The 26,914-nt window shown below is 43.7% G+C and overlaps 1 protein-coding gene across 16 annotated transcripts in view; it reads right to left on the bottom strand.

The window, feature by feature from the left end:
* The window catches only part of MYCBP2 (MYC binding protein 2), a 339,194-nt gene that overhangs the window by 66,563 nt on the left and 245,717 nt on the right, over positions 1–26,914 (bottom strand). For 9 of the 16 annotated variants that reach the window (XR_013223966.1, XM_077297204.1, XM_077297206.1 and 6 more), the window contains 4 exons: positions 26,008–26,082; positions 15,806–16,030; positions 15,125–15,257; positions 12,191–12,310 (listed from right to left, as the gene is read on the bottom strand). Coding sequence is in view for 15 of the 16 variants with exons in the window: in XM_077297204.1 (XP_077153319.1) it covers positions 12,191–12,310; positions 15,125–15,257; positions 15,806–16,030; positions 26,008–26,082 (553 nt within the window). In the remaining variant the exon portion in view is untranslated. The remainder of the gene's footprint in view (positions 1–12,190; positions 12,311–15,124; positions 15,258–15,805; positions 16,031–26,007; positions 26,083–26,914) is intronic. The other 7 variants (XM_077297208.1, XM_077297215.1, XM_077297214.1 and 4 more) reach the window with 2 other exon arrangements.

Raw genomic sequence — 26,914 nt, 5'->3', positions numbered from 1 at the left:
ATTACCATTACAAAAGTAAAACTAATGTTTTATCCATGTCAAAAATGTATAATAATAAATACAAATTATAATATAAACAATATAAAGCCTTCAAATATTAGTTTCCATAGATGATATGAATTAAATGGTTCCTTAATTTTCTTTTTACCAAACATCATGTCCCCCATAGGGAAAACTGCAACACAGAAACCTACACGAAAGAGTATGTGGCTAAATATTGTCAATACCCCCTCCCAGTGCCATTTCTCGGTCTCTCCCTCCCATCATCCCATCCTCTTTGCATTGACTTGCACCATCCATGATTCCTTAGGGAGTTGAGAACACATGTCAAGATAAGATTTTACCAATAAATAGACTGAATGATCTGTTCAGGAAGCTGGTTCAATAAGTGGCTTGTGTGACCAGAAACATTTTTCACTATTAAAGCTTCTATTTGTTTTTGAACTATTAATTCATAAAAATTGTTGAAACGACATTGCCCTTTTAAAAATTTATAATTTTCACATAAAAGTTTATTACAATCAACAGTCCTAACTATTCAAGACAAATACATTTCAAACTACAACAAATGAGTAATATTTATAATTTTGCCATCATTTTTAGAGTCATTTTTATTGGCTCTTTTTTTTGTAAGCTAGATTCTACAATGAAGAAGTCACTAGCTGTTTTTGAAGCTAAATAGAAGGTAAAACATTAAAAAAAGATGGCCAAGCATCTGTGGAGCCTTCATACGGACTTCTAATATACAGCCATGACTGCGTGAGGTCTTTAAAACAATGAAGCAGTTAAAAGTCGCTCCAAATGGTATATGAACAGTAATTAGTTTTTACATACAAATGCTTATGTTAATTCTTTAAGCATTTAGTTAAAGGGAACTTGTCAGCTGATACATGCTGCCCAAACCGTGGCCAGCATGTACAGTTGCTTGCAAAAGTACTACCCCCCCTACCTACCTGGCATTTTTGGTGTTTTCCTAGAACCTGAAATGTCACAGTTTTTTGGAGAGTCTGCATCAGTTCATGTAAAGAACATGCCTATAACGGTGGACGTTTGTTTTGGTTTTTTCTTCTTCATAATAAAAAGAAAACCGAACTAGAACAAAATAACTGAAAACTTCAGTGTGCATAACTAATCACCTCTTAAAGTCAGTACTTTGTAGAGGCTCCTTTTGTGGCAATTACAGCTGCAGGTTGCTTTGGATAAGTCTCTATGAGCTTTCCACATCTTGCCACTGGGACTTTTGCCCATTCTTCACAGCAAAACTGCTCCAGCTCCTTCAAGATAGATGGTTTCTTCTGGTGAACAGCAATCTTCAAGTCTGACCACAGATTCAATTGGATTAGTGTCTGGGCTTTGACTAGGTCACTCCAAAGCATTTACACGTTTCCCCTTAAACCACTCGAGTGTTGCTATAGAATTATGCTTTGGGTCATTGTCTTGTTGGAAAGTGAACCTACGTCCCAGTCTCAAATCACTGAGACTGAAACAGGTTATGCTCAATAATATTCCTGTATTTCACACCATTCATCTTCCCCTTGACTTAGACAATTTTCCCTGTCCATCTGCATAAAAACATCCCAACAGCATGATAGTGCCACCATGTTTCACTGTGGGGATGGGGTTCTTGGGGTGATGAGCGGTGTTGGTTGGCACCAGACAAAGCTTTTGCCTCGGTGGCAAAAAAAAAGTTAATTGAAATCTCATCAGCACACAGCACCTTCCTCCATACATTTGGGGAGTCTCGCATATGTCTTTTGGCAAACTCAAAATGATCCTTGCAATTTTTGTGTGTAAGTAAAGGTTTTTTGTTTTTCTGCACACCCTTCCATAAAGGCCACCTCTATGGGTTGTATGGCTTATTATTTTCATACGGTCAGATACTCCAGTCTCTGCTTGGGAACTCTGCAGCTCCTTCAGGGTTACCTTTGGTCTCTGTGCTGCCTCTCTGATTAATGCCTCCCTGATTAATGCCCTCCTTGCATGGGCTGAGAGCTTTGGTGGGCGGCTCTCTCTTGGCAGGTTTGTTGTGGTACCATGTTCTTTCCATTTAATGATAATGGATTTCCTGTTGCTGCGGGGGATCAGAGATTAGGATATATATATATATATATATATATATATATATATATATATATATATATATATATATACACACTCACTGGCCACTTTATTAGGTACACCTGTCCAACTTCTTGTTAACACTTAATTTCTAATCAGCCAATCACATGGCGGCAACTCAGTGCATTTAGGCATGTAGACATGGTCAAGACAATCTCCTGCAGTTCAAACCGAGCATCAGTATGGGGAAGAAAGGTGATTTGAGTGCCTTTGAACGTGGCATGGTTGTTGGTGCCAGAAGGGCTGGTCTGAGTATTTCAGAAACTGCTGATCTACTGGGATTTTCACGCACAACCATCTCTAGGGTTTACAGAGAATGGTCCGAAAAAGAAAAAAAATCCAGTGAGCGGCAGTTCTGTGGGCGGAAATGCCTTGTTGATGCCAGAGGTCAGAGGAGAATGGGCAGACTGGTTCAAGCTGATATAAAGGCAACAGTGACTCAAATCGCCACCCGTTACAACCAAGGTAGGCCTAAGAGCATCTCTGAACGCACAGTGCGTCGAACTTTGAGGCAGATGGGCTACAGCAGCAGAAGACCACACCGGGTACCACTCCTTTCAGCTAAGAACAGGAAACTGAGGCTACAATTTGTACAAGCTCATCGAAATTGGACAGTAGAAGATTGGAAAAACAATGCTTGGTCTGATGAGTCTCGATTTCTGCTGCGACATTCGGATGGTAGGGTCAGAATTTGGCGTAAACAACATGAAAGCATGGATCCATCCTGCCTTGTGTGGAGCATCTTTGGGATGTGCAGCCGACAAATCTGCGGCAACTGTGTGATGCCATCATGTCAATATGGACCAAAATCTCTGAGGAATGCTTCCAGCACCTTGTTGAATCTATGCCACGAAGAATTGAGGCAGTTCTGAAGGCAAAAGGGGGTCCAACCCGTTACTAGCATGGTGTACCTAATAAAGTGGCCGGTGAGTGTGTATATATATATATATATATATATATATATATATATATATATATATATATATATATATATATATATATATATACACATACATACATACATACATACATACATACATATATATATATATATATATATATATATATATATATTTTTTTTTTTTTTTTTTTTTTTTTTTCTTTTAAATAACCCAACCCTGACTTGTACTTCTCAACAACTTTGTCACTGACTTTTTGGAGGCCTTCTTGGACTTCATGTTTTTAGAGCTGACAGAGGCTTCAGATCCACAGATGGCTCTTCAGACTGTGTAGATGAAGGTATTGCTCAACTTCTATTTGAAAGAGCTACACGTACATATAAATAGTTTGGGGGCAAAATGTTGTCAATAAATTCCCTTTAAAGTAAAAGGGGTTGTCCCAAGAACAAAAGTACATTTAAATCAATAGATCTTGAAAAAATAAGGTCAGTTATTGAAGGTGTTAAAAAAATATCCTGTGCTGAGAATCTTATGAATGTGCCAGCTTAGAAAAAAAATGTTTTACCTCACAGAAAGCAGGAACTACGATCCCAAGCAGTCCGGTCTGTATACTCTTTTGCATCCTCCCTGCCCAGTAGCTGTGGTATTTCTGACCATGTTCCTGCACGGTCAGACACAGCCATTACACAGTGCACAGAAGGGGTACATTTTTAAGATTTCTCAGCACAGGAACATTTTATTTATTTTTAACACTTATTTTTATTCCAAGATCTTTTGAAAAACAATGTACTATGTAGGAAAATTGCTTTAAGGCATCACCTTTTTTATAATTAAAAATCTAAATGAACAACCCCTTTTTGGGGGTATGCGAGGGTAAGATAGATGGTCTATCAGTGAAATCACCCAATTAGGGTTTCCTTTCTTCAACAGGCATTTGCTTAGCATCAGCACTGCCAAATTACAGTTGTGTTCAAAAGTTTACAAACACTGCGCAGAATTTTTGCTTTCTTGGCCTTTTTTCAGAGAATATGAATGATAACACCAAAACTTTTTCTCCACTCATGGTTAGAGGCTGAGTAAAGCCATTTATTGTCAAACTACTATAACAACCCAAAACATCCAAATGACCCAGGTCAAAAGTTCACATACCACATTTCTTAATACCGTGTATTGCCCCCTCTAACATCAATGACAGCTTGAAGTCTTTTGTGGATGAGGTTCTTATTTTCTCAGATGGTAAAGCTAACCACTCTTCTTGGTAAAAAGCTTCCGGTTCCTGTAAATTCCTGAGCTGTCTAGTATGAACTGCGAGCTTGAAATCTCCCCAGAATGGCTCAAGGATATTGAGGTCAGGAGACTGAGATGGCCACTCCAGGACCTTCACTTTGTTTTGCTGTAGCCCATGACAGGTTGACTTGGTTTTGTGTTTTGGATCATTGTCATGTTAGAACATCCAAGTACATCCCATGTGCAGCTTCTGGGCTGATCAGTGCAAATCCGCCACCAGTATTTGCTGATAACGTGATACATTCATCTTTCCTTCAACATTGACTAAGTTTCCTGTGCCTTTGTAGCTCACACATCCCCAAAACATAAGCGATCCACCTTCCTGCTTTAAAGTAGGAACGGTGTTCCTTTCATCATAGGCTTTGTTGACCTCTCTCCAAATGTAATGTTTATGGTTGTGGCCAAAAAGTTCAAATTTGGTCGCATCACTTCAAATTACCAGAAGTTTTAAGGTTTGTCTCTGTGCTTCTTTGCGTATTGTAGGCAACATACCTTATGGCATTTGCGCAGTAATGGCTTTCTTCGGGTGACTCGACCATGCAGCCCATTTTTCTTCAAGTGCCTCCTTATTGTGCATCTTGAAACAGCCACACCGCCAGTTTTCAGAGAGTCCAGTATTTCAGCCGATGTTATTTGTGCGTTTTTCTTTGAAACCCGAACAAATTTCTTGGCAGTTGTGGACAAAATTTTTGTTGGTCTACCTGACTGTGGTTTTGTTTTTTATGGAGCACCTGATTTTTCATTTGTTAATCACAGTTTGTACGCTGCTGACTGGCATTATCAATTCCTTGGATTTCTTTTTGTATCCCTTTCCTGTTTTATACAGTTCAACTACCTTTTCCCATAGATCAGTTGACAATTCTTTTTCTTTCCCCATGACTCACAATCCAGAAACGTCAGTGGCTGGATGAAAGATTCAAGAGTCTGTCTGGATCCCAGAAACTCACTCAGCTTTTATGCACACACACTGTTTACAAGCAAACAGGTCACAGGTGAGGATGTTACCTTTAGTAGCCATTCAAACCCATTTGTGTCAACTTCTGTGCATGTTATCAGACCAAAATCACTTGGGTAAGTAAACTTTTGATCAGGGTCATTTGGATGTTTTGGGTTGTCATTATGATTTAAAAAGAGAAACCACAGTAGTTTGACAATAAATGGCTTCACCCAACCACTAACCATGAGTGGAGAAAAAGTTTTGGTGTTATTCATATTCTCTGAAAAAAGGCCAAGAAAGCACAAATTCTGCCATTGTATGTAAACTTTTGAGCACAACTGTATGTGTGTGCTAGGCATGGCACTTCTCTATGAACAGCATTTTCCTACAATGCTGCAAACATCACCCATTATTGGTGTTCCCAATTAACAACAACATAGTGTAACAATAAAATGATCTGTGCATTAACATAGTTACATAGTTAGCAAGGCCAAAAAAAGACATTTGTCCATCCAGTTCAGCCTATATTCCATCAGAATAAATCCCCAGATCTACGTCCTTCTAAAGAACCTATTAACTGTAAGATACAATATTGTTACGCTCCAGGAAGACATCCAGGCCTTTCGAACCCCTCGACTGAGTTCGCCATCACCAACTCCTTAGGCAAGGAATTCCAGATTCTCACTGCCCTAGCAGTAAAGAATCCGCTTCTTTGTGGGTGGAAAAACCTTCTTGCCTCCAGACGCAGAGACCGTCACCTTCCTTGGTATAAACAGATTCTATGACATAGATTTGTATTGTCCCCTTATATACTTATACATGGTTATCAGATCGCCCTTTAGGAAATTACCCTCTGTAGAGACATCATTCATTGCTGACCCCTGTTGATGTAAACGTAAAGGAGATAAAACGTGTTCTCTGCAACAACAAAGACCCTCACTGTTGCACTGACCCACTCCCGCCTGGACTACTTTAATGCTCTATTAATCGGCCTCCCACTCACTCGACTTTCCCCTCTCCAGTCCATCCTTAATGCAGCAGCCAGGGTTGTCTATCTGGCTAATCGGTACTTGGACTCGTCCGCTCTTTGCCAGTCATAGCACTGGCTGCCCATTCATTACAGGATCCAATTCAAACTGCTTGTTTTCACTCACAAAGCTCTCCCCATTGTGGCCCCCCTACATCTCCCTCATTTCTGTTTATTGGCCTACCCACTCGTTACACTCTGCAAACGACTTTCGACTAACATTTGCACCAATCCGTACCTCCCACTCATGGCTCCAAGACTTCTCCCAGGATGTGCCAATCTTTTGGAATGTTCTACCCCAAGAAATTAGGGTTAGCCACAATTTAAATAGTTTTAGGCACTTCCAAAAAAAACCCACATCTGTTTCAGGCAGCCCATCACGATCCCTAATTGACGTGTTTGTGAGTTTGTGTACAGCCCATTCACGATTTGAGAATAACCCTCCATCAAACTCCACCGCACCCAATAGCACCAACAAAAACTGGCTGATGACTACCTCATGGGTCTTTTATCTATCAACCACTCCCTCAAAATGGCTGGACCGTAATTGTAAATAAGCTCCTGTACTTTAAGTCTCTCCCCTCCTCCCATTGTAGATTGTAAGCTCTCACGAGCAGGGTTGTCTTATTTTGCTTTTATTATTGTATTATTGTTAATGTTGTTAATTATGACTGTTGTGTATTTACTGTTAAACTGTAAAGCGCTGCAAAATATGTTGCCGCTTTATAAATAATGATTATTATTATTACTCTACAAGCCAGGAGGACGTGTCGGCTCATTATATAGACTTATAAGTCAGTGAGAACCTTTCAAAACTTCAGAATTTTTTTCTTCACCATTAAATCAGCACAAGTCTAAATTGATGAAAATTCTGCTAAGCTATTAAAAATGCATTTTAAAAAGCTTCAATTAGAAATTGGTGAACGAATTTTGAAGAACCAAAAAATTAAAGTAGATTTCTTGTAGAATGCATTGTCCATGTGATAATGGGACAATGGATGATAGAAAGCGATGTTCTGCCTAAAATCTGGCCATTCACATGCGACAGATATCAGCCAAAGCACCATTACTCCCGGCTCTCCCACACGCGTCTTCAATGGGGGAAAACGTGAGAAGACAATATACTCAAATACAGGTAGATCTTAACCTTTTGAAGATGATACCCTTAAAGGGAACCTGTCAGCAGGATTGTGAACAGTAACCTACAGGCAGTGTCAGGTCGGCGCCGTTATACTGAATAAAATTATATCTTGGCTGATAAAATCCGTCTGGTGGTTGTTCTTTAATCAGTATTTGTAGTTTTCAGTTAATGATATTCTCGTGCTCTGGGGTGGCCTGTGGGGGGGGCTTTATGTGGTATGGGCTTATGACCGGTCACTGATCCTTTAGTGATCTGCCCTCTATTTTACATAATAGGCACCTGCGCTGCAGCATGATCGCATCTATGTGAATTTGATGGTATACATAAATCCATAAAAAAAATTTTTTTTAAAGTCTGAAAATGGCGCAGTAGCAGCTATCATCGATCTAACAGCCGCTACTGTGCAGGCGCCACCATCTTGCTGGAGAAAAAGAAAAAAAGGCTCTTCCAAGATGACGCCACCCGCGCCTGCGCAGTAGCATCCATCGGATTGCTGATAGATGCTACTGCGCAGGAGGCACCATCTTGCTGGGGAAAAAAAAAGAAAAAAAGGTCTCCACTAAGATAACACTGCCTGCACAGCAACTATCGGCAATCCGATACCTACTACTGTTCAGGAGGGGCTGGTGCAATTTTCAGACTGATTTTTTAAATAAATCTATGCATAACATCAAATAAAATAATTAAATACACATTATAGATGCGATCAAGCTGCAGTACAGGCAGCGCCTACATGCATAAGGTGTTTTTTTCCTATATAATATTCATTATGTAAACTAGGGGGCAGGTCAGTGAGGGATCAGTGACCAATCAGGAGCTATACTGGTGAATACCTAATCAGGGCACCACATGAAGCCCCCACAGCCCCGCCCTGGAGCACGAGCATATCATTAACTGAAAACTACAAATAAAGATTAAACGACAACCACAAGACAAATTTCACCAGCCCAGGAATCATTTTAATCAGTGTAACGGCACCGACCCGACACGGTCTATAGGTTACTCAATCCTGCTGACAGGTTCCCTTTAAGGCTAGTTTCACACTAGCGTTAACTGCAATACGTCGCAAATGCGTCGTTTTGCCGAAAATACGCATCCAGCAAAAGTTCTTGCTGGATACGTTTTTTCGTCATAGACTAACATTAGCGACGCATTTGCGACGCATTGCCAAACGTCGCGTCCGTTTTGCGACGCTTGGGCGTGTGGTAGCGGACCGTCGGGAGAAAAAAACGTTTTTTGCTCCCGACGGTCCACTTTTTCCGACCGTGCATGCGCGGCCGGAACTCCGCCCCCACCTCCCCGCACTTCCCCGCACCTCACAATGGGGCAGCGGATGCGTGGGAAAAATGCATCCGCTGCCCCCGTTGTGCGGCGGAGACCACCCTAGCGTCGGGAACGTCGGCCCGACGCACAGCGACAGGTTGTTCCCGACGCTAGTGTGAAACTAGCCTAAGTCGTACAAAGAAAACACTTTAAATTAGATGCAAAACAATTTGCAGGCCCAAATGAAAATACTTAATGTTGTCACTAATGCTTATGTCTAAGGTCACTTGTTACAATATACAGCTCTGGCAAAAATTAAGAGACCACCGCAAAATGTTCAGTTTGTATGATTTTTGAGTAAAATCTAAATTTTTCTTTTATTCTATAAACTTCTGACAACATGTCTACGAAGTTCCAAGCAATAATTTTTGTATTTTTTTCTGACAAAGAAAAATGGTAAAAATTAAAAAAACAAAACAAACCCCACTGCTTTCAGACCTCAAATAATGCAAAGAAAACAAGTTCATAATCATTTAGAAACAACAATACTAATGTTTTAACTCGGGAAGAGTTCAGAGATAAATATTTTGTGGAATAACCATGATTTGTTAATCACAGCTTTCATGTGTCTTGGCATGCTTTCCACCAGTCTTTCACACTGCTCCTGACGCAACAATTTAAGCAGTTCTTTGTTTCATGGCTTGTGACTGTCCATCATCCTCTTGATTACATTCCAGAGGTTTTCAATGGGGTTCAGGTCTGGAGATTGGGCTGCCCATGACAGGGTTCTGATGTAGTGGTCTCTTAATTTTGGCCAGAGCTGTATATTCATATATACATGGTGTTAAGCAAGAATTGATAATAATAATTTGACGAAAACACACTGCTTGCAACACTTCCTGAGGCTACTTTCACACTAGCGTCGTGCACTGCACGTCGCTATGCGTCGTTTTGGAGAAAAAACGCATCCTGCAAAAGTGCTTGCAGGATGCGTTTTTTCTCCATAGACTTTTATTAACGACGCAGTGCATTGCCACATGTCGCAACCGTTGTGCGACGGTTGTGTCGGACCGTCGCCACCAAAAAACATTACATGTAACGTTTTTTGGTGCGTCGTCTGCAGCATTTCCGACCGCGCATGAGCGGCCAGAACTCCGCCCCCGCCTCCCCACACCTCACAATGGGGCAGCAGATGCGTTGAAAAACAGCATCCGCTGCCCCCGTTGTGTGGCGCTTCCACAGCTAGCATCGGTGCGCCGCAACGTCGCATAGCGACGTGCAGCGCACGACGCTAGTGTGAAAGTAGCCTTACTCATCACAGAGAAACTGATGTCACCAGACACAAAAACGATCGGCATTATCATAATTATGAAGGAGACTCCCGAGTCAGACACATGAATGGGGGTCCAAAGATGTATCAAGCCAAGCTGAGCCATTTAACAACCATAGTCTAATGTGAACACAGATTTACTAAGAGGAAGGAGAATAGGGGGTTCTCAGACAATACACCCCTTTTCCCGTTCTGATTGAATGTGTGTATAACATGGTAATATATGATCTTTAAGTTAGCTACAAATGGTTATCGGGGTAGGATAAAGGCTTAAAGGGAACCTATCACCCCGTTTTTTTCGGTATGAGATAAAAATACTGTTAAATATGGCCTGAGCTGTGCATTACAATAGTGTAGTTTGTGGACCCCGATTCCCCACCTATGCTGCCGAAATACGTTACCAAAGTAGTCATTTTCGCCTGTCAATCAGGCTGGTCAGGTCGGATGGGCGTGGCTTCTTCCCCCAGATATTGCGTAGTTTTCCGTTGGTGGCGTAGTGGTGTGCGCATGTCCAACGTCCCCAATCCTGCACGGGGGGGTGAAAATAGCAGCGATGTCCGTTATTCCATTGGTGGTCGGTGGGCGCGGCCATCTTCCTTTGGCCGCGCGTGCGCAGAAGCGGCGCTCTGCTGGCCGCGGCTTCAGGAAAATGGCCGCGGGATGCCGCGCGTGCGCAGATGGAGATCGCGGCGGCCATTTTCCTGAAGCCGCGGCCAGCAGAGCGCCGCTTCTGCGCACGCGCGGCCAAAGGAAGATGGCCGCGCCCACCGACCACCAATGGAATAACGGACATCGCTGCTATTTTCACCCCCCCATGCAGGATTGGGGACCTTGGACATGCGCACACCACTACGCCACCAACGGAAAACTACGCAATATCTGGGGGAAGAAGCCACGCCCATCCGACCTGACCAGCCTGATTGACAGGCGAAAATGACTACTTTGGTAACGTATTTCGGCAGCATAGGTGGGGAATCGGGGTCCACAAACTACACTATTGTAATGCACAGCTCAGGCCCTATTTAACAGTATTTTTATCTCATACCGAAAAAAACGGGGTGATAGGTTCCCTTTAAGGCCCCGTCTCACTTAGCGACGCTAAAGCGATCCCGACAACGATACGACCTGTCAGGGATCGTTGCTGCGTCGCTATGTGGTCGCTGGTGAGATGTCAAACAGTGAGATCTTCCCAACGATCGCTGCTGCGATCTCACTGTTTGACATCTCACCAGCGACCTGTAGCGACCTGTACAACGATGTCACATGGGAGCTATTATGACGATTCAGTGTCTGAGTCGTCAACGAGGTCGTTGGTAAGGTGTCAAACACAGCGATGTGTGCTACCCAGCGGGACCTCAACGATCAAAAAACGGTCCAGGCCATTCCGACACGACCAGCGATCTCACAGCAGGGGCCTGGTCGCTGCTACGTGTCAAACATAGCGAGATCGCTACTGAGGTCGCTGTTGCGTCACAAAACTTGTGACTCAGCAGCCATCTCGCTAGCGATCTCGCTTAGTGAGACGGGGGCTTTAAGCCCTGCAGAACAGTAGGGACTTGTTCACACCCAGTGCTTACGATGCATTTTTTTCCCCATGCTTAGAAAAAAAAATAAGTTTTAGGATATGAGCAAATGTTCAGGAATTGTCATTTCTTTCAGCATTTTTACTGTTTTTTCCCCACAGATCAAAATGACTTCATAACCAAAAAACGGTTAAAAAAAAAAACGTCATAAAACAAACACCAAAATTATGTCACTTCAATGTGGTTTTCTTGCCATAGTACTCTTTTTTTATGCAGAAATGAACATATCAGAAAAGCTTAGAGTGAACATACCATTAAATGGTTTATGTAAAACTATGTATAAATCCGTGTAGTAAGTGTGGTTGATATTCTGTATAACTTACCCCTAGATCATGTTTATGGACATACATGCCAGGAAAAGCTCTTGACAAATGCCTCGGATGTATGCAAGAAAACATTGCCTGCCTTTACTGGATGCTGTTGTGTTTCATAGCTTTGTCTACTACACTACTCAGCTTATTTTGTGGCACACCTTTTGGCCAGGTCGCTTAATAAGACCCTGTGGACATGATTAGGAGTCTGTTCTTGCATTAGGAATGTGAACCCAGATTTAATCACATTCACTCTTGGCACTGGAAACAAAAGCAAATTAGACGGAAACATACCGTTATTGCCAAGACCATAATCAAATCCTGGCACGATGTTTCCACTTGCTGTATGGCGAAATATCTGAATAGAAAATGGGCTTGGAGGTGGCGTCTGAGACCCCTGATCCAAAGCTTGCTCTATAGAAGGAGAACCAGACATTACTCAGTCACTGCTAAATCAGCACGGTAAAGTGAGAAACAAGAGGCGTTTACATCGATGGACACAAGCTCCAGGCCATTTGCATCTCTCTCTAGGCTCAGTACAGAGGTAAAAAAAAACAAAAACAAACATACACATGAAATACAATAAACGCACACACAAATCCGGAAGAAATGCCCCTCAGGGCTCTACCAGGAGTTGATGTGATAATCTAATTTTAACCAAGAAGCCTCTTTCTTGCTGACTTGAATGGCAGGATTGGGGGCTATGTGAATACTCAGCAGTTTAATGTTCGCTTTTTCTTTTGGCCCCAAGAGAAATGAAAGTGTCTGAATAAGAAGTGGCCATCGTCTTAGTCAGTCCCCATGCTGCCTGTTGTATGCCCATGGGGGTTACAAAGAGATTTCTCTCCAAGTGAGAGCCACATGGGCTCTACCTCGGTACTGAGTTATAGAAAGACTTTCTGAATGTCGGGCACCACAGGGATTGACTCATGGATGCCTTACTCAGACTTACTCCAGCCCCCCCCTTCCCTTCCTTTTTGCAAAACATGCAGCTTTTTGCTTTAAAGTCGCAAAATGGTTCAGGCAAAATTATATATAATATAAGAAAACTGCACAAGCCACATGTGCCATTTTAAAATTTAAGGTAAAAAGTGTCAGCAAATACAAGACAAGAAAAAAATCTACTAAAAATAAAACAAAAACAAAATCAGGTCCACAGACTGAATGTACTGGAGGGCTAGTGTGTTTCTTAGGGACAACGCAAGTAGATTTTTGTTTAAATAATTGCCCTATTTAGAAACGTAATATGATTTAAAGTATTTTAGTATAAGGCAAGATATGCACTATGGCAAGATATAAAGCTTGGGGGATTCCAATATTTGTGCCAATATAATTAAAAAAAGCTGTAAGTTACTTTTAAAATCAACAAAGCATTAAATGGGATCAAACACCAGGTTTTTTGCTACCTCATCTGAGAGCACATACAGGGGCACAGACCCTTAACCCCTTCACCCCCGGAGCTTTTTCCGTTTTTTCCTTTTTCGCTCCCCTCCTTCCCAGAGCCATAACTTTTTTATCTTTCCATCAATATGGCCATGTGAGGGCTTATTTTTTGCGGGACGAGATGTACTTTTGAACGATACCATTGGTTTTACCATGCCGTGTAACAGAAAATGGGAAAAAAATTCCAAGTGCGATGAAATTGCAAAAAAAGTGCAATCTCACACTTGTTTTTTGTTTGGCTTTTTTTCTAGCTTCACTAAATGCTAAAACTGACCTGCCATTATGATTCTCCAGGTCATTACAAGTTCATAGACACCAAACATGTCTAGATTCTCTTTTATCTAAGTGGTAAAAAAAAAAATTCCAAAGTTTGATTTAAAAAAAAAAAAAAAAAAAAAAAAAAAATTGCGCCATTTTCCGATACCCGTAGCGTCTCCAATTTTTGTGATCTGGGGTCGGGTGAGGCTTATTTTTTGCGTGCCGATCTGGCGTTTTTAATGATACCATGTTGGTGCAGATACATTCTTTTGATCACCCGTTATTGCATTTTAATGCAATGTTGCGGCGACCAAAAAAACGTAATTTTGGCATTTTGATTTTTTTTTCTCGCTACGCCATTTAGCGATCAGGTTACTCCTTTGTTTTTATTGATAGATCGGGCAATTCTGAACGCGGCGATACCAAATATGTGTAGGTTTGATTTTTTTTTTATTGTTTTATTTTGATTGGGGCGAAAGGGGGGTGATTTGAACTTTTACATATTTTTTTTTTTTTAAACACTTTTTTTTTTTTAATTTTGGCATGCTTCAATAGCCTCCATAGGAGGCTAGGAGCATGCACTACACGATCGCCTCTGCTACATAGACGTGAAGCACAGATCACCTCTATGTAGCAGAAATGCAGGGTTGCTTTGAACGCCGACCACAGGGTGGCGCTCAAAGCAATCGGCCATCAACAACCATAGAGGTCTCAAGGAGACCTCTGGTTGTTATGGCAATGCACCGATGACCCCCGATCATGTGACGGGGGTCAGCGGTGCGAGCAGTTAATGGGCGCAGGCGGATCGCTGACAGCTGACATGTCGCAACTTTGAGGTGGGCTCACTGCCGGAGCCCACCTCAAGGCAGGGGATCTGCCAGCTGACGTACTATTCCGTCAGCTGGCAGAAAGGGGTTAATCCAGCGATGTGTCACTTACGGAGCTGCTTGTGGATAGTGATAAAAATCAGATTTACCTGCTGTCGATCTAGCGGTTCTCTGAATGCGGAGCTGTACAACCCCGCCCACACCACTGACTGACAGGTTTGTGTGCACACAAGCAGAAAGCTGCCAATCAGTATTGGGGGCGGGGTTATACAGAGCTCATAAATATGCTTGACTACCTTAAGAAGGGTTTACTGGTCCTCTAGTGATACATTATCGACTGTCCCTACATTATTCTGCTCTCAGACTAGGTGGCAAAAGAGCTGGTGTCAGATTCTCATTAAAAAGATATTAACAGGATGCAGGGAGGCTGGGGAGCGGTGCGCTCCTGAAGAATGAGGAGGATACAAACCCTTTCAATAACAAGAATGTACTGCATTGAACACAAAGCTTGAAGGCTGGACACAAGTGATGACAACACAGGACAGTGAGCAGGGCAAAAAATATATCTTTACATACAAGTTTTTTTTTTACTTTTAAGGTCATTGGTCATTTATCTTGATTTGCAAATAACACCTTTCAGAAATTCAAATATAACAAAAGTTATAATCAAGTATATATCAAAGAAAGGTTGTAAACTTGCCATCCTCATGACGGAGGTATTGATTGCCACCAGCATCTCTAGCCAAGGACCAAGCCTCCCCTTCATCATTCTCACAGAATTCTACCATGCTGTTCTTGTCCAGCTGTACCCATGTACCTTCTGCACTGACAACCTGGTACAGAGACAGAAACCACAAGATTCATGGAGTTCATGCAATTGCAGCGCCTAATATGATGAAAATTAATGACTGCATGCTAAGGTGCTGGCATGGTCTGCCTAGCGTAGAAATATACAGACTTTTTTGTGAACATCAGTATTTAAGGCAGAAGCATAACAGCCAGCAGAAGAACAATCCAGCAAACAAGGCAAGCTTTGCATGTCCCAATTTAAACCACAGCATCCACATATTTCAGAGGTGGATTGAGAAATCGCATGACACACTACATCCTGGGGCGAAATGCATGAACGCTGAAAATCACATTACAAAAGCAACAAATCAAAGGAAAGTCAATCAGCAAGTTAATGTTTAACCTGCACCCATACCATTATATTAGTTTGCAGCTGTCCAGATTAACTCTATTTTCCAGAATTGGGGTTAGTGAATACTCTATCAAATTTGCAAAATTCGCACAATATGAAAACAAAACATGGAAAGAAGAAATGAAAGGGTAAATTACTTCAGCATTGGCAAGACAAAAGCAGTTTTATATAAGTCCATACCTCGCCGACAGCCTTGACTTTGTTTCCCAGTACTAACATTCCAATTGGGATACCTCTTAGGTTTGGGCAACTTCTGATGTTATGACCGGATGGCCCAGTTTTCACTACCTTGTAGAATCCTGGCCCACCCCGGAGTACTGGGACCTCATGCTCTCGCATGGTCATCTCTTGGGTACAACGTACATTGAAATCTTTCATCAAATCCTCTGCATTTGCTGACTGATCCTGAAAAAGAAAGCAAACACAAGATCTATCAAACTGTCCAGAGTGTTACTGGTAAAATGCAAGATATGTGATCAAATGTCAGTTCAGTATGTGGCATACCGTCATTTGTCCATCTAACGAAAAGTAAAAAATAGCAACATCTCCTAGTTCATGTGATCAAGGTTTCTGCTCTACCACAAGTAGGTGTATGCAAGCTGGCCAAGTCTTCTAGGATTCTGCCATGTCCGGAATACAATATACATTACACTCTGGCTCATGGCAAAAGATACAGACTGCCTGTACTGAGACAAGGAACTGCTAGCGAGCAAAATTCTTCAGAAAATCCAGGTTAATCATACACTCCTGATAACGCAATTATAGAATCTAATGCCGATTTATACAGAGATTACCACTAGATGTTTTAGAAAAAGTCCCCCATCAATAGAAAAGGACTCCCTGTTTAAATACATTTTTATGATAAACGTATTTAAGGCTAGGTTCACATCACATTCGTGCCATCCGTTTAACGGATCCGTTAAACGAATGCGCTAAAACTGATACCCAAATTCACTTTTTTTCTACGATTGCGCCAACGCATGGTAGCATTGCGTTGGCATGCGTTAATAGAGGTCTATGCACAGCGAACGCGTCTGTTCGCTGTGCGTTAGACCCAACGTACCCAAAACCGAGGTAGATCGCGCTCGAGGGTGAGTCACAAAGTAACGCATCATCGCTAACGCATGCCGATTTTGACATGTGTTAGGATGCCTTACGATAACGGATGGCAATGGGTGCATTATCTGATCTGTTACATTGCGATAGTGCCGCTTAGTAACGGATCCGTTAAACGGATGGCCCTAACGCAATGTGAACCTAGCCTAAGAATTTTTCATGTCCCTAATTGTAATAAAAACCTAAATAAATTGCAGTTTTCCCTCTAATCAACTGATACTTCTTGTTCTGTAGGGATCACCTTTTAGTTGTCATCTCGAAATCACAGGCCAGATAACAATAAGATATACTGTAAATGCGGATACGGGATTCGCCCTCAACTATAGATGATAGTTAGGCACTAGTGATGGGTGAACATGCTCTGATAAGGAGTTATAAGTGCTTGAAAAATATGGTCGAGTCCCTGCGCCTGCAATCATTGCATGTATTGCGGCTGTCCAACAACCGAGGGGACTCGAACATATTATTCGAGCACGCCGAAGTCACTCTGTTAGCACCTGAGCATGATCGGATAATGACTTATCCAAGCACATTCACTCATCACTAGTAGGCACAGCTCACCTTCCCCTCCCTGTACAATTTCACAGGTCACAGAACAAGCCAAGTAAGATCTCATATAAAAGAGTCAATTTACATTTCCAGCCCCTGTAGTCCGTGTTTTTTTTTTAACTTCCAACCATGTACAGAAAATAGAATAAAAAAAAGTGTGGGTGTGGTGTGATTACAGATTTTAGAAATATCATATCTTTACTTTCACCTACTAACAGAATTTGTGATTATAGGTGAGGAATACAATTTTGTAACATCCACTGCTGCCATTATTCGTGTTTTTGGCAGTAGTACTTTCTTACACAATCAAAAAAAAAAACCTTAGATTATACAGTTGTGTGAAAAAGTGTTTGCCCCTTCCTGATGTTCTATTCTTTTTCATGTTTGCACACTTAAATGTGACACCAAACAAATTTAATATATTAGACAAAGGTAACACAAGTAAACAAAAAATGCCGCTTTTAAATGAAGGTCTTTATAATTAAGGGAAAAATATCCAAACCTACAGGGCCCTGTGTGAAAAAGTGATTGCCCACTAAACCTAATAACTTGTTGGGCCACCGTTAGCAGCAACAACTGCAATAAAGAATTATCTTTTACAATGCTTTGGAGGAATTTTGTCCCACTCAGCTTTTCAAAATTGTTGTAATTCAGCCACACTAGAGGGTTTCCGAGCATGAACCACCATTTTAAGGTCATGCCACAGCATCTCAATCGGATTAAGGTCAGGACTTTGACTAGGGCACTCCAAAGTCTTAAAGCCATTGAGAGGTGGTCTTGCTGGTGTGTTTTGAATCATTGTCCTGCTGCATAACCCAAGTGCGCTTCAGCTTGAGGTCACGAACAGATGGCTGGACATTGTCTTTTGGGATTTTTTGGTAGACAGCAGAGCTCATGGTTCCATTTACCACAAGTCTTCAAAGTCCTGAAGCAGCAAAACAGCCCCAGACCATCACACTACCCACCACATTTTACTGTTGGTATGATGTTCCTTTTCTGAAATGATGTGTTACCTCTACGCCAGATGTAATGGGACATACACCTTCTAAAAACTTCAACATTTGTCTCGTCAGTTCACAGAGTATTCTCAAAAAAATTATTGGGGATCATCAACATGTTTTCTGGCAAAACTGAGATGAGCCTATATGTTCTTATTGTTCAGCAGTGGTTTTTGTCTTGGAACTCTGCCATGCAGGCCATTTGTCCCCAGTCTAAGGCCTGCAGTTCTTTGGATGTTGTTGTGGGGTCTTTTGTGACCTCTTGGATGAGTCGTCGCCGCGGTGTTGTGGTAATGTTGGTCAGCGGGCCACTCCTAGGAAGGTTCATCACTGTTCCATGTTTTCGCCATTTGTGAATAATGGCTCTCACTGTGGTTGGCTGGAGTCCCAAAAGCTTGAAAGAGGGATTTTTGTGTACTCACCGTAAAATCCTTTTCTCCGAGCCAATCATTGGGGGACAGACCGTGGGTGTTATGCTGCTTGCCACTAGGAGGACACTAAGTGATACAAAGTTAGCTCCTCCCCTGCAGTATACACCCTCCTGCTGGCTCTCAGTTAACCAGTTCGGTGCAAAAAGCAGTAGGAGATCAGTAACAACATATTAGCTTACAGCATGTCATATTATATATGAGAGTATAGCATATCGGATTATAAAAACAAGCATAAGCCAATACCAGGGTGGGAGCTGTGTCCCCCAATGATTGGCTCGGAGAAAAGGATTTTACGGTGAGTACACAAAAATCCCTCTTTCTCCTTCGCCTCATTGGCGACCGTGGGACGTACCAAAGCAGTCCCTGGGTGGGGACAACATCAGATCAGGCCCTGTGTAACCGCTACTTACAAGTGCGCCAAAGCGGCCTGCAGAGTCCGCCTGCCCAGACTCACATCTGTGGAAGTCTGGGAATTATAATGCTTCAAGAATGCATGCGGACTGGACGAATCCGCAAGCTTGCAGGCGTGTCTTGTCGACGCCTGGTGCCTAGAACCCACGATAGACAGGGAGATAGGCTGACATCTAACACGGAAGGACTCCTGGATGGTGAAAGGAATACACCAGGCTAAATGGCCGATGAAGACGGCTAAACCCTTCCTGTAAACAAGATACAGTGTCCAACCTTTGGAAGGACGCCATCCTCGAGACGTACCTACTCAGAGCACTCGCTTCGTCCGGAATATGGAGAACTCATTCCATTTTGTAGACTGGTGCCGAAAGAAATGAGGGAAGAACTATGCCCTCATAACAGTGGTAATACAATACCACCTTGGTAACAAGGGACGGGGAAGGCCTGAGGACAACCTTGCCTTGAAGGAAATAAGGGAAAAAAGTCTGAAAGGACCCGTTAGCACCGAAGACTCGTCAGGATGAGGATATCGCCGAGAAAAAAGGGGCGACCTTCCCTAATAGAATAGATCCCAATGATCTAACGGTATGAGATAGGGAAGAACTACATGTGATAAACTTCCTGCGAGGTGGTCCCTACTTTCAGTTTTGTTGCAGAAAGGCAGAAAGCTACCAGCTCCGCAAGCAAACAAACTGACGTGGTCAGTGCGGATTTCCGAGGATCACTGGGGCCCTTTCTGCTTCTGAAAAGCTTTCGGAAGTAGTGAACGGGGAGTTGTGGAAACTGGTACCACGAAAGAACCAGAGCATGCAGTGCGATGGCTCTTGGATCTCGAGGCCGAACGACAAACTCGAGTACACAGGCGGTCAGTCAGGACGCCATCCGAACTACAACTGGAGAGCTCCAGTGAAGGCAGGTCTGATGGAAGACTTCCGGGTGAAGTTCCCACTCAATTGAGGCGAAACCCTGATGGCTGAATATGTTCGCAGCCCAGAGTTATACTCCTGGGATATGTACTGCCGAGATCACCGAGTGATAGATCTCGGCCCATGTGAGAATGTGAGGTACCTCGGCCATGGTGCCTGAACGTGGGTACCTGCTAGATGATTGACGTATGGCACAGCCGTGGCATTGTCCAATTGAATTCAGATGGGTTGACCCACCATAAGGCAGTGGACCTACTGTAGGACTACCTTTCGGATCTCCAGAGCAATGATCGGGAGAAGAGGACTGGCATTGGAAGTTACTAGTAACCATTGAACCGGGAGAAAGGCCCTGGATGAAGAAGGAGCTCAGAGACTATCGTCTGAAAGTCTGCTTGACTTGCTGAAAACTAAAGGAGCGAAGGAAACTGCTTCCATTGTCGTCTCCATTTTTTCCTCAGAACCCTCCCAGCAAATCGAATGAAATGAGGGGGTGAGTGAGCAAGTGCACGAGCTCCCTGTTGAAGGACCATTACCTTATCTGGAGGAAGATTTACCACCCTTCTGGAGGAGCACCGGATCATCCTCAAAAAGGATATCTGCTGGGCTGAAAATGAGAAGTTGTCTAAGTCTAGCCACCAGTCCAGGTGAGAATGTATCGCAAGTGATATAGACGACTTAGCGTAGTCCTGCAAGGGCAGGTAAACAGTCGGCCAAACAGGGCAGGACGACCACGCCTCTAGGTGCAAGAGGAACATGACAGCCGCCACGACCCTTGCAAACACTCTGGGTGCGGTAGCAAGGCCGAAGGACAAGGTCGTGACTTAAATGCTGTTCACGAATAGAAAAGCGAAGGAATTTTTGAAGAGGGTAAGCATCCCAAATGTCGATGGATGCCAGAAACTGCACCTTTTTCTGTTGAAGTAATGGCTGAGCGGAGGAACTCCATTCCAAGAAGAACCACCTTGTGAAAGGTTGTTAGAAGTTTGAGGTCCGGGATCGGTCCTACTTCTCGTTCCCCTTTTAGGAACCAAGATCCCTTAGATCTAGACTGTCCTGGACAACCCTTTCACTGTTGGTCGGGGCTGTAGGAACGTACGATCCTTCGTTAGTCTCCCGCTCAAAAGATTTGATTGACCAGCTGTACTGTCTTCAGGAAAGGGTTACTGGTGTGAATCAAAGTAGTTAAGGTCTCCAGGCAGGAGACCGTTGCTCTAGCAATCCATGCGGCGGCTAGGGAGGGTAGAGGGCTGGACCCGTAGCCGCAAAATGGAACAAACCAGATTTGCTATTTGACAGATTGTGGCATTTTTAATTGATGACACATCGGGCAGGGATACTGGTAGGTAAACCACAGGAGATTGTACCCGGTTAATCTGCCAAGTGGCAGAATGCGCGGCTGCTTCCAGCAGGTCATTGCAGAGTTAAAAATTAGGAACCCTCGATCCACCATCCTCTTAACAGGGAAGTGGAGAGGGAACATCCGCCTTCTTGCATCTTCTGTTAAATAGTGGTGATGCAGAGGGGGGTGCTCAGACGCCCGAAAAGGGTGCCTCTGTACATCCACAGAGTTCAGGTCTCCGGGTGGACAGGACAGGTTGTCTGGCGTTAGGCCTGGATGCAGAAGAGGATACCTGGAGGTAACACTCCGTGTGCCCGTCTGTTGATGGTGTGGGGAGATCGGCGCCCTTTAAAGGGCCTGTCGCCCTTAGAAATCAGACCAGGCATGGCGTCCCACGTAGAGGCTTCTGTCCAGTAAGTCGCATATCAGGACTGGATGGCAAATGCTTCACGAGGGAGTTTAGTCTCTTTATGAGGGACACTGTGTAGTCTAGAGCAGGACCGGAGTCCTCGTCAATGTACAGAGATTGGATGATGATATAAATGGGCGAGTCATCCTTTACTGAAACTCTGGCAAGTCCAGGTCCAAGGCAATATCCGATCCGTGTTCAGAGTCTTGTCAGAAAATCCTTGGAGAGAGATCATGAAATGAGAACTTCCGTTTTGTAGATGCCTGTACGTTTCTAGAATATTTGCGGCCCCTGCTAGCCGACGGATCCCATGTTGGAGAGGGACCATGTATATCGGTCCTGCGAGCACTCCGAGCCACGGAGGGATCACGGAGGGATTCAATTTCTTGGTCAGAAAAACCATGGGTTGCGGCAGTGACGAAGTCCACTGAGGGAACTAGTTACACTGGGATAAACTGGGATCAGCGGCAGAGGGCTCCTCATTTATGACCAGCTTCGGATTGGTCATGTGCCTTTAAGACCAGGGAATACTGGTCGTGTGCCTTTAAGACCAGAGAATACTGGTCGTGTGCTTTTAAGACCAGGGGATACTGGTCGTGTGCCTTTAAGACCAGGGGATACTGGTCGTGTGCCTTTAAGACCAGGGAATACTGGTCAAGTGCCTTTAAGACCAGGGAATACTGGTCACGTGCCTTTAAGACCAGGAACACTGGTCATTTGCCTTTAAGACCAGGGAATACTGGTCATGTGACTTTAAGACCAGGAATACTGGTGATGCGGGTTTAGGTAAAATCTCGCAGCGAGCGAGAAGCGACAATTCAGGGGGCGGAGCCACAGGCACGATGTGGGCGGAGCCTCGAGACTTCCATGAATAGGCCCAAGCCGGGGCCTAAATTTCTGCAGCCGGCGCCAGCGTAGAAGTGAGGGGCGTTGCTCGAGAAAATTGAGCGCTTCCGTGCCAGGCGAAAAGCGCCAGGAAAAAAAGGCAGAGCCGCCTTACGGCGCCACAGTGTGCTTCCGGGGTGCGGCCTACACATCGGCCGAAGCCGGGGGCTAAATTTTGTAGCCGGCTGGAGCGTTACCTCAGGGAGGTGGGCCACAGGGAAGCCTGAGACTGCCTGTGAATATCCCGCTGCAGAAGCCCATCGCTGGCAGGATCCACTCACCAACGGTGCGCGTCCCGGCATGGAGCCGCCGCGGATGTCGGGTATTGCAGCGTGGACGGTGCAGGGATAGAGGGAAAAATCTCAATCCATCATCCCTTTTGTTAGGGAGGTGGAGAGGAACCGTCCGCCTCCTTGTGCCATCCGCTTTCACAGTGGTGGGACAGTGGGGGCTGCTCGGACGCCATAGAAAGGGGCCTCCGTACATCCACGGAGTTCAGCCCCCGGGTGGACAGGGCCAGTTGACCGGCATTAGGCCTGGCTCCAGGAGAGGATACATGGAGGAGACACTCCATGTGGTCGCCTGCTGCTGGTGTGGGGAGATCGGGACCGTGAAGGCACCGTCGCCCCTGAAGTGAGCTGGGCGGGGCTCCGGCGGCTGGCGGGGATTTCAACTGCGGCCTAGTCCGGCTGAAAAAGCCGGGGACTAAATTTACGGAGCCTGCCGGTGGAGCACGTCGGCGGGCCGCGACATAGCGCCGAATGATTGCCGCTGGTGTACCGGCCAGCAGGACCGTTCCCCAGGGACCAGGACCGCACCTTCCACGCAGGCAGCGTGAGGAAGGAAACTACTCACCACCACCGAGCAGAGATGCAGCCTCTATTGCGAGGGAATAAGCTCAATCGATCCTCCCTTGGCCGGGGGATGGAGTCTCTGTCCATCTTCATATGTGCCTGCCGCAGGGGACTTATGGCTGTGCCTGCCGCAGGGGACTTACGGCTACTGTGGGGACTACATGACGCCAACAGGTGAGGGCTTAATTGTGGAGGAGCCCAGGAGATGCACATAAGAGGTATACTCTATGTGCTCGCCATCTTACAGGGGGGAGATCGGGACCGTATAGGAACCGTCGCCCTAGCGTAAATTAGGCGTGCCCCAGTCGTCGCAGGAAAGGTACGGGGAGGTATACTCGCCGTGCTTGCCTGTTGATGGTTCGGGGGAGAGCGGACCCTAGAAAGGAATCCGTCACCCCCCTTCACTCCGTTAATTAAAAAATAAAAATTTACAGAAAATAAAAATAAAAATAAAAAATGTTGGGGTCTGAAAACAGACCCAAGTGCCTCCTACAGACACTAAGCAAGAACTGGTTAGCTGAGAGCCAGCAGGAGGGTGTATACTGCAGGGGAGGAGATCACTTTCTTTGTATCACTTAGTGTCCTCCTAGTGGCGGCAGCATACACCCACGGGTCTGTGTCCCCCAATGAGGCGAAGGAGAAAATGGCTTTATAACCTTTTCCTGATAGATCTCAGTTACTTTGTTTCTTATTTGTTCCAGAATTTCTTTGGCTCGCAGCAGGATGTCTAGCTATGGAGGAAATTTTGGTCTATATCACTTTGTCAGGGATGTCCTCTTTAAGTGATTTTTTAATTGAGAACTGGTGTGGCAGTAATCAGGCCTGAGTCTGGCTAGGTAATTTGACCTCACTTTCCCAAAGATGAGATAAACTACAGATAACACATAAATTAAGGGGAGGGGGGCAATCACCTTTTCACACAGGGCTTTGCAGGTTTAGATTTATTTATCCCTTAATGCTAAACACCTTCATTTAAAAACTGCATTTTGTGTTTACTCATGTTATCTTTGTCAAATGTTTTAAATCACCAAACAACTTTAAATATTAAAGTGTGACAAACAAGCAATAAAAAAGTAAATCAGCAAGGGCGAAAACACTTTCACACAACTGTACATTTACGCTAGATTAGAAATATTACCACTGGTACATTAGGGCATGCTGAGGTTTATTTCACATTTCGCATGAGCAAAAAAAATAAATAAATAAATAAAAGAGGATTATTATAATTGACAGACATTATATGGCGAATTCACTCGGAAGCCAGACAGATGCACCAATCAAGCCTGATGAAGGCCAAAAGACCACACTGTGGAGATTAATGATGGGAAATACCCCAGACAAACCCGTTGTGAACCAGACAGGGATCAATAACGTATTACATTTACCCAACCCAGAATTAAATAGATATTTAATGCCCACAGAGGGACTTATCGCTACTGGGGTATCCAGGGTACATCATGCGTTCCAGTGTCCTGCACAGCCAGGTAGCTAGTTATTTTTTATATTTCTAACTAGTATCTGAGTTAAATCTATCAGCAGAAAAACCTTGCTCCTTTCCAAAGGATTTGCTACAGCGTATATCAAAAACCAAACACAAGAAAGGATATATAACGCCCCCAAACAAGTACAAAAATAAAAAATTTTGTTTTACCCCCCCCACTACTTTGCTGCCTTTTAAAAGTATGAAATTATGTTATATTAATAAAAGTTTTTTTTAGCGTAATCAATAGTATTTATATTCAAAAAAGCTTAGAAAATAGAGCTTAATAGATCTACTAAGTTTGAAAGGAACTGGTCAGCAGGTTTGTAGATCCCATATAATGTCATCCATGTAAAGTCCCTGTAATGTTGGTGACAATCATATCTTTATTTTACATGTCCATGCCTCAGATCTATAGAAATCTATTTGCAAATTTTCACGTATATGAGTCTAAAGTACCCGGGGCATTGGCCTACACTTACAGCTACCCCTACGTCGCCCACCCGCAGACAGGTTACTGTCAGTGACTGACAGGTCATGGTCATCCGTGACCTACTCCTCAGCGTGAGATCTTGTGCAAGTGACATTATTCCCAGGTGTGGCACATGGGCAGATAGCAGGTCCGCCTTTCCAACGTCAAGATCTTTCTGGGCACGTACTGCCCTAAGAATGATGGCACTTGTGTGAGATCTTGGGCGGGTGAGCAGGTAACAGAAGATGTTTTATTACTCCACATCTGTTTTATATCAATCCAAAAGGTATGGACTTCATCAACTTTGCAGGGGCTTACATAGATGAGGATAGTTTAGGGTCTAAGAACCTGCTGACCGGTTCCGTTCAAGAGGTCTACTTCTGCAACACATATCTCACTTACATCCACTAAAACAGGATGGGACACGAGAAGAAAATAGATGGAAAGACAAATATTAAGACACCGCATCGGCGATTCTGAAAGACTGGTGAGAGCAGGAACACAGGACTCACCTGAGGAAAAAAGGTTTTAGAAGTCCAAGATAAAAAGTCCAAATCCCTGGTTCCTTGGCTAGCATAAAAGATATTCTGAGTAGCAGAAGTTTAGAGAGAAAACATTGACAGAGAAAAATCGAAAAAGGAGCAGCAAATTATACAAAACGCCATTAATGAAAGGAAACACAGAATAGAAGAGTCAGCAATTTCTGCAGTTTATAACATTCCGTAGAGACAACACTTGGAGAGATGAATCAATTGCAATACAGGTTAGATGCACTCTGGAAGGGATGTAGTGTGTCATGCCATTCAATGAGGAGCTGATCGCAGAACGTCGGAAGACTGAATGTAAAACTACACATGCCAGCAAGTAAATCAAGGAAAGGAGCACTCGAGGCACAATGGATTCACTGGGAAATTGGTAGTGGAGGGATTCTCTTGGATTCAGAGTCATGCACTATGCCCGAGTACTGCACCAGGCATATGACCAGGCAGTGATTCCGCTTTACCTGGAGTGCGACTTTATCTGCTGGTTAAGGTTACACATCCACAAGTATCAAACAATATTAGCATTCTTTTCAACACAATTTGTTTGTTTCATTTTCCACGTGTAAGCAAAAATATAACAGAGTGTTACCGAAAGAGTGTTTTTGGATTAACAGAAAATGATTATCTTTTATAAAATGAAGCTGAGGGAAAAAATGTTGCACTATTCGTCAAAGTAAAGAAAAAAAAAATACTAGGAACCTGACAGACCCGTAGATCAAAAGCATCTGTCAGGGTCTAAAAAAACAGAGCTTGTGAAAACCTCAATAGTGCAATTAACCCTGTATAGAAAGACCAGGCGTTTGTCTGGTGGTGTAGACAGTCTATCAAATGGCTCTTAAAAATGCTGAGAAATGAAAAACATTGTCCACATTTATTA

The sequence above is a fragment of the Ranitomeya variabilis genome, chromosome 3, assembly GCF_051348905.1.
Source record: "Ranitomeya variabilis isolate aRanVar5 chromosome 3, aRanVar5.hap1, whole genome shotgun sequence".
Taxonomy (NCBI): Eukaryota; Metazoa; Chordata; class Amphibia; order Anura; family Dendrobatidae; genus Ranitomeya; species Ranitomeya variabilis.
Note: the sequence above shows the minus strand (reverse complement) of the source record. Positions and strands in the feature narration are given on the sequence as shown.